The 16,084-nt window shown below is 33.0% G+C and overlaps 1 protein-coding gene across 1 annotated transcript; it reads right to left on the reverse strand.

Annotated features, from left to right (window-relative positions):
- Window positions 1–1,274: 1,274 nt before the first annotated feature.
- On the reverse strand, window positions 1,275–4,959 carry LOC126695733 (oligopeptide transporter 1-like). The gene is made up of 7 exons (XM_050392553.1): window positions 4,920–4,959; window positions 3,793–4,235; window positions 3,372–3,469; window positions 2,688–3,260; window positions 2,317–2,584; window positions 1,976–2,158; window positions 1,275–1,895 (listed from the first exon to the last, which is right to left on the reverse strand). The coding sequence occupies exons 1-7, from the start codon at window positions 4,957–4,959 to the stop codon at window positions 1,275–1,277; spliced, it is 2,226 nt and encodes a 741-aa protein (XP_050248510.1).
- Window positions 4,960–16,084: the final 11,125 nt, after the last annotated feature.

Genomic DNA, 16,084 nt, shown 5'->3' on the forward strand with positions numbered 1-16,084 from the left:
CATAACCTATTATAATTAGTGCATAATAAAAATAGTGTCAATGATAGGCCCATGTGAAAGTAGGGAAAGGATCCCCTCTCATTGAATCGACCAATATCCTCCCAGTTTTAGGTGGATGTGAGACAAATGGTATTTATTTGAATTTTAAACACCACGTCTTATTGTAAAGAGCCTTGTACAATTGTACCTCAATTGATTGGCGCCTCTTGATGTGTCAAAGGGAGACATCCACTGTTCAAACCCCCCTCCCCCAACTATCTAATTATAACAATAAAAATAATGAACTACATGTCTTACTAAAAGAAAATCTAAATAAAAATGAGAGGAAATTGAAGGAGGCATCCAAACCCCCCTCCCCCAACTATCTAATTATAATAATAATAAAAATAATGAACTACATGTCTTACTAAAAGAAAATCTAAATAAAAATGAGAGGAAATTGAAGGAGGCGATTTTATCATGTGAAGGTGATCACAATTTACAACAAAAAAGCATATGTTGCATCTGCTGTATGCAGCATATACCTTCTCATTCACAGCTTGCTACCTTAGTGAGTTGTGAAAAAATTGGGAGCCTTCTTGGCCTGAGATATAGGAAAGGCAATAATGTAATCAAGGGCCTCTTGAAATGTCAATTCTATATTCCACTTGAAAAATTATTTAATGATATCATCCGAGGATTGAAATCAGAAACGAGCTAGCTCTCTTTTTCTCCATAATATATTGGCTTTAAATGTTTTACCATTTTCTGCTTGACTGAATTCCTTGATGCCCTCCATCTTGCCAATTGGTTTTTATATTGATGTTTCTTTATTAGAAATTGATGAAGGATTGGTTGGTTTGTATTCTTAACAGTAAATTCCTCAACAAAAACAAAAGAAATTAATCCAAATCTAAAAATTTTCATTGATTCAGTGAGTATTACCCCAATTAACACATTTAATAAGAGCTTAACGTATGACTCTTCTCACATAACATTTACTAGGACTGCCAAACTGGCAACCTAGACACACCTTACTCGCCAATTCAATTTTTTTTTATTGTTTTCACATCCAAAAAAAAAAAAAAAAATTAAATCAACTTTTTTTCATTATGACCTCAAGATTTATTTCATGAAATTATGATTTACAGAATTTTAAAATATTTCATTTTAAGGTATAGTTGTAATTTTATACAATAAAAATCTAAATAATTTGGAAATTAATTCTAAAAGTTCATAAGGCATTGGAGGACATTGAAATGTGACGAGTGCCCAAGACATAAACCTTAAGCATCTCAAAAAACAGGGCATCCTTCAATCTTAATCCCAGGAGCTGTAGGGCATGAAGCCAGTGGACAATGATCATCACTGTCCAGACCCCACCACTCTGGACCAATTATATCCCTGGATTGAAGAGTGAAGAAGATTACAACACCCAAAAAAGCAACTCCAGCATCTAAAGCAGCAGATAAGACATAGGTGTGTCTAGCCCACCATGCCTTAAACTTTCTGTAAACATAGAAATTGAAGAAAATTCCAACAGCTCCCCAAGCCCAATAGTTCACTGCTTTAGTTGGTGGCATGCCACTTGTAGCTCCAATGATAATAGGCATGTGTATAAGTTTAAGCCACTTGATGTTGGGGTATTTGCGTGAGAGATACCAGCCAGGAATAGGGGCTAAGAAGCCAATGAGAAAGAAATAGTTCATCTCTTTGTAGACACCATATTTTGTGAACATTCTGAGTGGACCTATGACTCCCCATATAATGGAAGCATTGTAGAAAACATCATCTCCAGGGCATGTCCAAGGACTCCCATCCGGCAACAACGATGTATCACATATGTTCTTTATACTTGTGAGAAGCCACCATGCTGTGGCAAAGTAGGTACTTGAAGCAACTACTGTTCCAAATAACTGAGAACAACACAAAGTGTCATTATATGAAGATAGTAAGCAAAAATTCATCTAAATTTTACTGGTACTAATTCTCTTGCCTGCGCAACGAACATATCCCTTGGAGGGATTTTCATATAGTGGCCTAATTTGAAGTCATTAATAAAGGAGAGTGCTTGTGACATGCTAATGTAGCCGTAGGTCTTGAAAGCCACATTAGCGAGGGGCTTTCCTGGATAAATATACCCAATCACCAATTCTGTGATCACGTTTAGCCCTGGTTGCTGCAATTGACATTAACAGTAACATATTCTATTGAGAATAGTAGTCTGTATAAAATTGATGCATAATAATGTAGTGTGTAATTAACTCTTTCAATTTCAAATGCATGTTTGGTGTTCTTTTTCATCAATTAAAGACAAAGATAGATAGGCTTATATACCGAATTGGTTGTGGCTTGAATTATGCCAACAGGTAAAGTAAAAAACAGCGCAATGCCACAAGCAAGCAATAGTCCCCACCATGGGAGTTGCAGCTGTTTGCCAAAACCTTCACAAGCAACCATGGCAAGAGCCAACATTAAAAATAAGATGATATAAAACCACCACTGAGGGACTTGTTTATAGTTCTTCTTCATCAACCTCGTGTGCACATCAGTATAATTATCTTTTGCTGCACTTGCTGTCTGTTTCCAGAGTGTCCAGATTGTTCTGCTCAATGTTTTACCCAAATAAAGAAAAAAAGTGAAAAGGCTTTTAACTAAAAAGAACTTTTGCAACAGGATAGAATAGAAGATGTTAAGAAGCAGCTTACTTTCCATTAAAGAGGGCAACATGAGTAATAGTAGCTGTTAGAGTAGCAAAGCTCAAACCATAAGTAAAAGCAAAGAACACACTTAGATAAAGTTTGCTGTAACTGTCATAAGCTGCACGATCAATATCAAATGATTTCTCATTCAGAATTCTGGATATGTTGTAGGGTTGTCCAGTGTGATCATAAGTGTGGGAAGAAAATATAGGAAACTTCTTGGCATCATATGCATTACTCCAATAAGCAATCGGGATAACAACATAGACAAACACAATAAACCCCACTAAAATATTGATGATGGCAAACAAAGGTGTGGCTAAGGGGGTGCCCAAAAAGCCAGCTACAGTGGACCAGTCAAGGCCAATTGAGCCTACGCCAAGGCCCTTGGTCCCTCCACCAATCTGTTGGGCTGTGACTGAGTCCTTCCAAATCCAACAAACAAAAGAGAGAGCTGATATTGAAGGGAAAAGATAGCTTGGAACAATGTAATAAGCAAAGCTTGCTACAAAAACCATGAAGAAGAATTGTAGCCTTGTATGTCCTCCTTTAGGTCTCTTTTCATTTTCATGCAATGCCCTGCATTTCACATATTACTTGGTTCATTACAAGGATCAGGCTCGTCAATTAAGCATTGTACTAATTATTTTTCTAACACAAGCAATCTCCGTATAAAAGAGGATTGCGTACCTGAATAGAGAGACTTGGACCAAGTTTGCAGGCCACCACATATAAGGTGAGTCAACAAGGTATTTTCTGAATAGTCCAGCCCATCCATAACCAAGCATCTGAAAAGTTCATATACAAACAGTGACGTCGTAGGAATAAAATTCTTAGAAGCAATTTATGCAATACATTGATGTCATGGCATTTTTTTTATTCACACTAGAGTAGCTTATATTCTCCAAAACAAATGGGGGTAAGGCTGTCTATCAGTTATCTATCCTAGACCGTGAAAAATTGAAACTTTGTGCACCGGTGCAACCTTTTACTAGAGTGGCCTATATTCTTAATGTGAACAAAGAAGTATCATACAGTCTTCATGTGAGAAGCAGGATCAGTTGGCTATAGCCATAATGCCATTAAAATGAAAACCAGAATCCAAATATACCTGAGTGCTTTGTGATAAGAAAAAGGCTGCAACTGGAGAGAGTTGCCTGTGGTAGAAAGCCTTGACAATATCAACAATATAAACTGCATACACTCCACCAGCTCCAGAACTAGCAAAAATGGTGATCAAAACATGTTCCTTTAAATTAAAGGGCCCTGGATTCAAGGAGAATGACCAGTTTGTGAGTGGGACTCGAATTGGCTTCGATGGAAGATATGCAGCCATTAGCTTCCCTAGTGGGAGCACAAGGATTTGTGCTGAGACCGACGAAATTGACAGCTGATTTTGGCGGTACGCGAAAAACTGGTTCACAAAAGCAAGAAAAACACATGATATCAATCCAAGAACCCATGTTCGAAATGTCAATGCTGGCAGTGTTGGGTCATCAGTTGGAGGAACTGTAAGCCTAACTTGTTCAATTGGGCTATCATTGTCTTCGTCCCCTGTTTATATAGAATGACCAAATTATTAAAACTAAAAGGCAAAAGATTTAAACAATGAAATAAAATGTTTCATGAAAAAGATCATTATGAAATTATTGTGGATAGAACTGAATGATAATATATAAACAATGAATAAGTTCCTCTGTTATCATGGTTTAAATACATTTTGTGTCAACTTTAATAATATTTCAGAGCTATGTTTCTCATTGAATGTTGAATATACCAGACCAGATTAAATAATGAGCTATTATGATGAAGAAAGTAACTTTTTTCAATCATATTATCTATAGTACACGAATGAGTAAATACTTCAAAAAAAAAAAAAAAGCACATATAGTAGATAAGATTACACAACAAAACTAAAATAAATAAATAATAATAATCCTCGTCAATTCCAAGAAAAACATGTTTTGTACTAAAGTTAATGTCATACATACCCAACATACATGCAACTTTCATCAATCATAGAAAAAGGAAAAAGGGTGATGAATCATGAAACCAGAGTAAACTATGATTCTCATGTAATAAAATTATATGGCAAATCCAGAAGAAATGAATTTTACATGAATTGCAGCAAAACATGTAGCATTCATGAATCATGATATAAAATGATGATGAATCATGAACTATGAAACTCTATTTTCTTTTTGTGTGTGTGTGTGAGAGAGAGAGAGAGAGAGTTACCAGTCACGTCAGTAATGGATTCAAGCTTCTCAAGTGACATTGCTCTCACTCAGATTCTCCTTGGACACACTTTCAAACTCACACAGCACTTTATATATATACCACCCTTGTGATCTTTAAGTCTCACACAATCTTGTAATGTTATTATAGAGTGTAAATGAGATATTAAAACAAAATAAAAATTCTTCTTCAAATTTTTAAGTGAATAATGCGATTTTAAAGCCTCAAATTTGTATTTGTGTTGTAAAAAAAAAAAATTATTTGGAAAGGCGTTCTTTTAGAGAAACAAGGAAACTCATAGTACTATATGACAAAACTGCCTCGAAAAAGGAGCATTTATTTCATTCAGAATCTTTTTTGAATCTGGATATACTTTCTGAGTCTTCATGAATCTTGCATGCATTTCAATATATATTCATGCTCAACAGAATCCAGAATATAGTTACTTAGTTAGCATACCAAGAAGGAAAAAAGAAAGTAAGGAAAACTAAGAAATATTATCTGTGCCATTTATATGTGGAGCAATAATTGCATTTTCAAAGGGTGGTTGATATTTGACCTCTGAGTTGAGAATTGGATTCTGAGATAGCTACTTGACAGCTAATTAAGCTTAAATGGAGATTGTTGGAGATTGAATTTGGAGGACTAATGAAATGATTATGACTTATGAGTAATGAGTCTTATGACATCCAAGTAAAGTGTTGCTGTGGTCCATTTAGTCAATCTTTATGGAATTAGAAGCTGGCACTGCTAAAGATGTGACCCTTTAGTTCATTTCGCAACACTAATGTGATCTAATGTGATTAGTGTACGGTAAAAGTAGTATCAATGATCGGCCCATATGAAAGTGAAAAAAAGATTCCCTCCTATTGAATTGTCAAATTCCCTTTCATTTTTAGTTAGAAACAATTGATATTTATTTGATTTTTTATTGCTACATGTCTTATAATCATTTAAATAAAAATTAGAGGAAATTGAAGGAGTGGATATTATCCTATGAAGGTGATGTTTATCCAATCACAATTCACAACTTGCTACCTCAATGAGTTGTGAAAAAATTGTGTCTCTTGCCTTGCTCATTCAAATTAGGAGCTTTCTTGGCATGAGATTAGGCAGGGCAAAAATGTAACAAGAAATGTCAATTCCATATGCACATGAAAAATAATTTAGTGATACAATAATGCTTATCACATACTTTCACACACATTTTGTCATAACTGTCTTACATGACAGATTGTGAGTGATAGAAAAAAAAATGGTGGGTTTATATAATACGGAAAACCAAATGCTCTTAATGTTCTTTAATATGGTGTAAAAATATGATAAAAATATCAATTTCTTATACAAACAGTCAAATGTTTTTAATACTTTAAATGTTAGGTCTTATTAATAGGTGTCCTTAAGACATTTGTTAATTGACCATTTTTAAAAAGTTTTAATAACACTTTTATATAAAAAAAACTATCAAATAAGTCAATTAATTTTTTTTTCCCCTATAAAACGTTTCTAAAAATATTTCCTAAATAAATATCCTTGGAGCATTCATTAACTTTTCCTTTAAATGCGTTTCCATTTTTTGCTTGACTGCATTCTTTAATGCCCTCCATCTTGTCAATTGGTTTCCTTATATTGTTGATTCTTCATTAAAGATTGATAAGGATTGGTTGGTTCATTTTCTAAGCAGTAAATTCCACAACAAAAACTGAAGAAATTAATGCAAATCTAAAAAATTACCCCAAACACATTTAATACGAGCTTAACGCTCTCGCACATAGCATTTAATAGGACTGCCAAACTAGACAACATCTCACACGCCAATTTTTCTTTTTTTTTTTTTCTTTTTTTTGAGAAAGCACACGCCAATTCAATTTTATATTATGGTATCTGATCTTCTTCTAAGATAATGCTATGGTGTAAAAGAATGATAAACTCTGCAATTGCACATACAAGAAAAACAGATTTGGTTTACCTCCAGTACTTTTTTAATTGAATGTATTTTTTGTTTTAAATACACAATAACAAGTGGAAATGAGTTTTAATCTCTATCTTTTATTTAATTAGTGAGTAATATGGTAGTTTCTCATTAAAATTAAAGGAGATTCCAATTAAAAAAATACTGAAAATAAGCCAAACCCAAAACGATAAATATGTAATTCAAGTTTCTCAATAACCATATGTCGTGTCTCAAGTTTCAACTTTCAACCAGGGTTTTCTCATTTTATTAGGTTCACAAATGTTTGGTTAAGGTTTTTTTCATCCTTAAGGGTGTGTTTGGTAGAGTGGATTTTAGGGGGGAAAAAAATTTTGAGGAGAGAAAACTTTTTGAAGAGTGTTTGGTTAGAAGAGTGAAAGAGGAAAATGATGATAGAGCCTAGGTGTTTTCTCTCCAGACTCACCAAAAAGTTCTCTCTCCAAAATGGGAAGAAAACTGAGTGGGCCCGTTTGATAGGTAAATGATAAAAATGCCCATGTGCACTTGCATATGAGTTTCTCCAATACATTGCTCTTTTTCTTTTTCTTTTTTTCCCTCAATGTTGCCTCTTCGTTCTTCTTTTTTTTCTTTCTTTTTTCTTTTGATTTCCTGGGCAACCTTACGTTGCTCTTCTCCTCCTTTTTTTTTTCTTTTTCTTTTTTTTTTCTTTTTTTTTTTTGCTTTCTTTTGTGTTTTTTTGTTTTTGGTTTTTTTTTTCTTTTCTTTTTTTGTTTAGACTTGATTTTTATTTCTTAATAAATTTAGGTTATTGCATTTTTTTTGTTTGTCATTTTTTGTTTTGTTTTAATTGGAAATCATTTATTAATAAGAGTATATGAGTAAATTTATACAAACTCTCCTTTTCCATCTCTCCATTTTTCCACTCCCAACCAAACAAAAATGAGAGAAATTAAAATCTTTTTTATCCTCTCACTTTTCCATTCTCCTAAAATTTTTTATCCTCTCACTTTCCCACCCCTCCAACTCCAACCAAACAAACCCTAAAAGAGGATATGCAGCTTTTCCAAATATTATATTTTATTATTCATAAGGTACATGTAAATTGTAATCTATACTATAAACTAGGGGGTATTTACCAAATTGAAAAACCGCATCAAAATCGCCAGCAAAATGGCATAACTGCACTGCACTGCACCGCAAATTACGGTACACCGTCTTACACTGCATGGTGCAATGCAGTTTGCGGTTTTATAATAAGAAAACCGCACCACATCACACCCTCTCTATATATTAATATATTTTTTCTTTATATATAAAATGTATTATTGATAGTTTAATAACCCTATTTTTCAAAAAAAAATTAATAATAACCCTAGCAAGTGTTGATTAGGAAAGCTAGCCCAAAATAAAGAAAAACTAGCTCAATAGTTTAAAACTTAGCTCAAAACAAAGGGAAAACTCTAAACAGCACTACACTGCACATGTGACCGCAAAAATGAGGTGCAGTGCGGTTATGGTTTTGGCTAAACTGCACCGCAAAGTACACTGCACCACGAACACCCCTACAATATAAACCCAATAATTTTGAAATTAATTTACTTTTTTCTTAAAAGGCAGATAATAGAGGGATGAGAGGTAGAGATTGAAACACAAACATGAAATACCATAAAAGATGCCATTATTACTTATTACTAGGCTATCACCTGAATCTCAAATTTTGGTTTACTTCAAATAAAACCAAACCCAAAAGCAAGGCTACTGATAATTCCTTATTTTTTTCAATCTAAGATTGAATTTTACGCTAGTCTTATCTAATAGATTTATTTATTACTAGGCTATCACTTGAATCTCAAAAATTGATTTACTTAAAATAAAACCAAACCCTAAAGCAAGGGCGGACCTAGAATTTCAAGCAAGGGGGGCCAAGTATAAGAAGAAAAAAAATCCAAATAGGTATCCATATAGTACTAACAAACTATCAACCAAGATCAATACACAAAACCATTGTTTCTTAATATATTAAGATGCAATCATTTACCAACAAAGACAAAATAATGCAAAATAATATTGTTTCTTAAGAGCATCAACTGTTGAAAAAAATATATATATATATATATATATATTTTTTTTTTTTTTTTCACAAACCAAAACTTATTTTTGCTACTTTAATATAGCACTTGAAATGTCTTGTACAGTAATGTTTTTGGTATTTGATGTTCTAAACACTAAATATTTACCATTTAGAACACCTAATGCTAGTACTCTAATATTGGGCTGACTAAGATTTTTTCTTTTTTATTTCAAAATTTTGTTTTTGTTAAGTTTTTGAGTTTGGTAGTTGCTAGTTGGGTTAGGCTAATTAAAAGAGAGGGAGTCTAAGTTTTTGGAAGAGTGACTATAGAAATAATAAAAAATATAATCATTAAAAAAAATTTCTTTAGGCTAGGGGGGCCCAAAATATTTTTTTTCCCCTTTTTTCTCTTTGGTCTCGGGGGCCCGGGCCCCCTTGGCCCCCCTGTGGGTCCGTCCTTGCCTTAAAGGAGGGCTTTTTCTATATATTGATCAATCCACCAAAAAATTATTGCTAATAATCTTCTTCTTCTTTTCTTTATCTGAGATAGAATTCTACTCTAGTTTAATCTAAGTGTATGTGTGTAAAGCTCCCTCCTGGAGACTTGAACCCCACCCTTGCCCCCATACCTCACAATCACTTACTGTGGAGTAACCATCGCGTTAGGAGTGCATGGTGGTAATGATAATTTATTTTAAGAAATTCCCAAGCAACCTACATTCTCTATTGCCTATTCAATTAAAACACAACACTAATCAATTCTATCAAACTCATGGACTTTGCATAAGATAGTTTGTTTAAAAAAATAAAAAAATAAAAAAGAAGCAAGGTTAAGGGAATTTATATTAAGAGTCCAAATTTTGGTAAGGATGAGGTGTAAAACTTGTGCTTTGGACCATTCAATTTGTCACGTCAGCTTTTTACTTAAAATTCAATATATCCTACGACTCCTAATAACATCTCAATGAACACTCAATTTGGTTGGTTTTTCAAATGGGAATTAGAATTGATTGAGTGAGTATAGTTGTATTTATTCTTTGATATATGATAAAATGATGCGGCATGTTGGGATTGGAGAATGTAAAATTTAGATTTTACATTACATCCTTATAGAATTTAATCTCTTATATTAATCAATAGAAAGAATTGTCTCCCATGCAAGAAATGAGACAATGAACAAATTATTTGATACATACAAACATACAATCAAGTCACCCCCATATCCCTTTTCTTTATACAACTTTTGTAAGATTCCAAATAAAATGGTTTTACAAAAAAAAAATCAAAAAAAGAAAAAGAAAAAGATGAAGATTTCAAATGAAATGTCTTGCGGCCTTTGCAGCTTAACTATAGTAGAGTGGACAAATGCCCCATGCCACCCATTTTCACACCCATTTTCTTGTGTCCATGGGAAATAAAAATGGCTCAAATCTTGGAAGAGTAGTTGGTTGATATGTCAAACTTTTATCCTTAATGACAAAAAGAATGTGCTAAGAAATGGGCAAAATATGATGGTTTTCATCAATGTCAATCTTTGTCCATAGAATATTTGGTGAAGATCATGATTGTGATAAGTGTTGGGAAATTATTTCAAATTCCAATTGTGACTTGGAAAGTCAATTAGGTTTCCTATTTGAAGAAGGAAAAATTAATTTGGATTTCCTTGTTGTAGAAGGAAAGACTATTCCTTGGAGTGGAAGGAAATCTATTCCTTGTTAAAGAGGTAATGTATTCCTAATTCAAGAGTGAATAGATTCCTTGTTAAAGATGTAATGTATTACTAGTCCAAGAGGGATTAGCAAAAGAGTTTTATAAATAGACAATGCTACAAAGAATTTGATGGCTTTGGCCCAAGGGTTCTTTCCATGGGAAAAGGGAAAATAGAGCGTGAAACCAAGAGAGAGAAAATAGATTTTTGCTTGGGAGGAACACAGGAGGAAAGGGAGAGCAATGTACTGTTGCCTTCGAGAAGACACAAAGAGAGTATGTGCAAGAGCAAAGAAAGAGAAAGCTGCACAAGAAAGAAAAAGAAGATAAAGCAGCCAAGAGGGAGCCGCTTAGAGAAAAAGAAAATAGCCAAGAGGGAGTTGTATGTGGAGAAGAAAATAAAAATGAGAAAGCAAAGTGTTGCTGCCTTTAAGAGGGATAATTTGTATGTGTGAGAGCAAAGAAAAATAAGAGAGATTTTTCATTAGCCGTAAGACATACAAAAGAATTATTATAATTGATTTGATAATAGTGAAATTATTCAGAGTTTGTCCCATGGTTTTTTCCCTTAAAAAAGAAAGGGTTTTCCACGTAAATATTTGTGTTTTGTGTGTGATTACTATTTTAGATTGCTAATATTGTGATAATATAATTTGGGACCCAACAAACTAATAGAATTGTCCCCCATGCAGGAAATGAGACAATGAACAAACTATTTGATACGTACAAACATATGTTCAAATCACCCCATATTCCTCTTCTTTATACAACTTTTGTAAGATTTCAAATAAAATGGTTTCTCAAAAAAAATAAAAAAATAAAAGGAAAAAGAAAAAGTGGAAGATTTCAAATGAAATGTCTTGTGACCTTTGCAACTTACCTATAGTAGAGTGGACAAATGCCCCATACCACCCATTTTCACGCCTATTTTCCTGTGTCCATGGGAAATGAAAATGGCTCAAATCTTGGAATGAGTAGCTAGTTGATACGTCAAACTTTTATCCTTAATGATAAAAAGAATGTGCTAAGAGATGGGCAAGATATGATGGTTTTCATCAATGTTAATCTTTGTCCATAGAATATTTGGTGAAGATCATGATTTTGATAAGATACGATGTCAATCATGACATTGCTTTTTGTCTCTTTTGTTGTCAGTGATGGTACCATTTTGGTATGGGAATTGGACTAAACAAGGTCTTATTCGGCAGTTGATTCAATGACCCTTAACTCAAGAAGCATCCATGCTAGAAATTAAGGATGTGATACAAGACTTGGGGTGGGATTGGAACAAGCTACCTTTTGAGTTTCCATTGGATTGCAAGTTAATGCTTCAAGCTATTCCAGTTTCTCTTCAAGGTAGAGGCAATGACAAATTAGCATGGGTGGAAAATCCTAGGGGCATTTTTGACTTAAAAAGTGCTTATGGGATTGCAATGGGAGACGATACCAATCTGCCCTTCACCGCAAATTGGATATGGAAGTTAGTGACGCTACCTCGTATCAAGTTTTTTCTGTGGAAGTGTGCCCATAATAGCATTGGAGTGAAGGATTGCCTTGTAGGGCGAGGAGTGGGCAATGATAATCAGTGCTCTATATGCCAAGGGGATGTAGAAACTATACTCCATGCTTTAAGGGACTGTACTCAGGTTCAGCTAATTTGGAGACAACTAGGAGTGCAGGATACTAATCATGGCTTTTGGCGGTCAGATTTGTAGGATTGGTTGAGTTAAAATGGGAAGTTGAGCAAGAGTGTCATTGATGGGTACCCCCCCTGGAAGTTGTTGTTTTCCTTTGCTATTTGGCATATCAGGAAGAGTAGGAACAATTCTGTCTTCAATGGGAAACCATAAAATCCAAAATTGGCTGCTGAGATAACCAACCAAACCATGGAGTTCATGTATTGCTATTCCTCTTCTAAAATTCCTAATGGCAGTGCAAGCAAATTAGTGTGATGGGAGAAGCCACCAAGAGGCTGGACAAAACTAAACACGGATGGGGCTTCATTAGGCAATTCGGGAGTAGCGAGTTGTGGTGGTGTTGTTCGGGATGAGAGCAACAACTAGGTGGCTAGGTTTTCTAAGAGGATCGGGATCACCAGCAGCTTCGAGGCAGAGTTATGGGGGCTGAGGGATGGGCTTACTCTTTGCAGCAACTTAAATTTTTCTACTCTTATAGTTGAATTAGATGCTAAAGTGATTGTTGATATTTTTCACAATGCTAATTATGAGAATAATATTGTATCTCCCATTTTGGATGATTGCAGGCAGCTCATTTCCAGGCTTGGTCAGGTCCAAATTAAGCACATTTATCACAAAGCATATCGCTGTGCAAACGCCCTTGCTAGGATGGGTGTTGAGCAGGATATTAGCTTTTTATCTCTTTCATGTTCACCTTTGGACATTAGAAATAGTTTGGATTTTGATTTATCTGGTTTGTATTCGATCAGGCATTGTCCTGAGCTAAACCTTGTTCTTTGCTTTTAATGAATTCGTCGTTTTAACCAAAAAAAGAAAGAAGAGTGTGATGAAAATACTCATTTTTCTTCAAAGATATTTTCTTTCACATTGTTTTTTCTTTCTCTTACACTCACAATGTTTACCGAAATATATATTAATCTACAACTGTTTCAAAAATATGTAGTAATCTACCTCTTTTTGGGTATTCGAGTTCCATGAACTCAAGTTCTTTGAAAAAATAGCCTTCAAATTTGCCGAAAAATTTTTTATGGAACTTGAGTACAAACAAAAATTTTAAAAATTTTTCCATGGAACTTGAGTACCATGGAAAACTCGAGTTCCCCAAACTCGAGTACTCAAAAAGTGGTAGATCTTTACATATTTTCGAAACAGTGGTAGATTAATATATATTTCGGTAAACAGATTGTGTCATTTTGGCCTTAACACATGCCTCATAAATCTTAATATGGTGTGAAAGAAAACGAAATACATGTGATAATAATGTGATCTTCATTATTTAAGTGCGTTTAGAGGGGGTGTTTAAGCAGCCAAAACTTCATAATTTGTTAGAGATTGTACATTTTTTTTTCTTTTTTTCTTTTTTTTTTTTTCTTTTCTCACTTTTGGTTGTGTGGGTTAGATCTCAAAGATCGTTGGCACTTCTTGAATTTCAGCAAATTTGCTATGATGATGGTGACCAAGAGAAGTTTTTGCAAAATTGGTGATCTGATTTGATGATTATCATGATGGTTTTGGCAACCATAATCACCATTACTAAGATGGATATTTTAAGTCATGAACTATTTGCTAAGTTACATATAGATAGATCATAGATGGGTGGCTAAATACTATACAATTTGAAATCGATATCGTTTTCTATGATAACTACTCTTTACATCCACCGAGTACACCAATATATATATTTTTTAAACAAGATTTGATAATAGATTTGACAATAAGAATCTTTATCAATTAACCATAACCCACTGATAGGTTGCATTCTAAATGCACTAGGAATATATAGATTCTTTTTTTTCCCCCTTTTTAGAATAAAAATAATGTGATCAAATTGAGGGATCCCATTATCCTTTTCAATAACCTCACTGGATGTGATCACCATGTCATCAATATCAAGTTTACAACAATATTTCATAACAATTTTACAATATTTTTAAAACAGTCTACTATCTCACATATGGGTTCATCACAATTTATATATAATGTTTTTTAATGACTCATGTCTAAAGGTAGATGGTAGCCAAGACATCTTTAGTCTAATGGCACCTCCGGTGCCTAGGGGAGGGGGATAGATTAGGATATTTATAATCATGATAATAATAAAAATGTCTAAGGTGGTAGGTTTTTATTATTATTATTTTTTTGAATAGTGGAATTTTTTTTTTTAAGAGAGAGTTTCAATTTATAACGTTCGTTCCTGATGGTAACTATTTATCATCAGACACCAATCAGTTTTTTGTGTAGGTGGAAATTGAATCTCAAATCTCTTATTCAATCATTAGAGACTTTACCAGTTGAACCAACTAGAACCCACAAATAATGGAGGAATTTGAATCTTAGAAATATAATGAGAAACTATTACATATTTTAGAAATTCACGGCTTAAAATATGTGTAAATTGTAACTCTAACACCAGGTATAATTTAAACTTATATATATATATATATATATATATAATTGTAATTGTATTTAAATGTATTCGTGCATATACATAGAGATATACATTATTTTTTGCTGAATTACATAGAGATATACATTAGTTACTAGTAAAACTAAACAACAAATTAGTGAGAGGATTCAGAACCACAAACCGAGGAAAAATATTCAACAGTTACAAGGGAGGAATCAAAACCACAGATCAAAGGGGAAGATTCAGCCTTTGACAGTGCACTAATGCTCGTTTTGCCAACTTAGACCAATGCATGAACTTATGGAGAGCTCCTAGCCTCCTACCAACAACGGAAAATTATTAAATATTCCATACTCACGTGAATAGTGAATTCACTATTTTTTTTTTATTTAAGATAAAATTCTACGTGCTTGCTTTTTACATCCCACAAATACTTATATTTATGAAATTACTATCATACCAATGGTAAACAGTGGTAAATTTACTGTTAATAGTAAAACCCATTATCATATAAGAAGAGTGATTATCCTACTCATCTAGTTATACTCCAAACATATTAAATAATTACTCAACAAGAACAATTCATGACAAATTCCCTATCGGCTATGTACCATGTTGTTGTTTCATGCACGAATTAATTGTTAATAGAAAATTATTGCATTTATCAGTGTATCCCACTTTTGAATGAACTTAATATTATATTTATAATCCATAATCTATATAATATATATATACACACACTAAATAAATAAATAATATTTAAATTTTGGTTGATTTTAAATTATCTTAAGACATAAAATTTTAAAATCTAGTAATTTTACACACTATTATTCTAATATAAATTTGTTATTTATTTTAAATTCTGTTAAATATTTAAAGGCTCCAATAAAATTTTACCAAATAATACTTTCTTTAAATAGTAGAGTATATAATTTCATATATAAATGTGACATAATAAATAATTATCATTATTATTAAATTTCATAATTAGACACAAAATAAAGGAGTGAAAAAAAAATTATATTTTATTACCATAATTATATGTTAATAAATATCATAATAAATACATATTTGATTGTTTAATATAATCAAAATATATGAGTCTTTAAGCTCGTGCAACGCGCGTGCATAGAGACTAGTACAAGTTTAAGAAAGCATTATGCACAGACATCCTTGTGACTAATATATTTTTTGCAACTTTTTTTTTTTTTTTTCATATAGTGTGTATTATAGTTTATAATTGAATCCATTTTTTAGGAGGATATTGGTCTCATTGAATCCATTTTTGAGGGTGACTCTAAATTGGTTATTAACTCTCTTCGAAATGGTGATATGATGCAATCTCTTTTA

The sequence above is a fragment of the Quercus robur genome, chromosome 8, assembly GCF_932294415.1.
Source record: "Quercus robur chromosome 8, dhQueRobu3.1, whole genome shotgun sequence".
NCBI lineage: Eukaryota > Viridiplantae > Streptophyta > Magnoliopsida > Fagales > Fagaceae > Quercus > Quercus robur.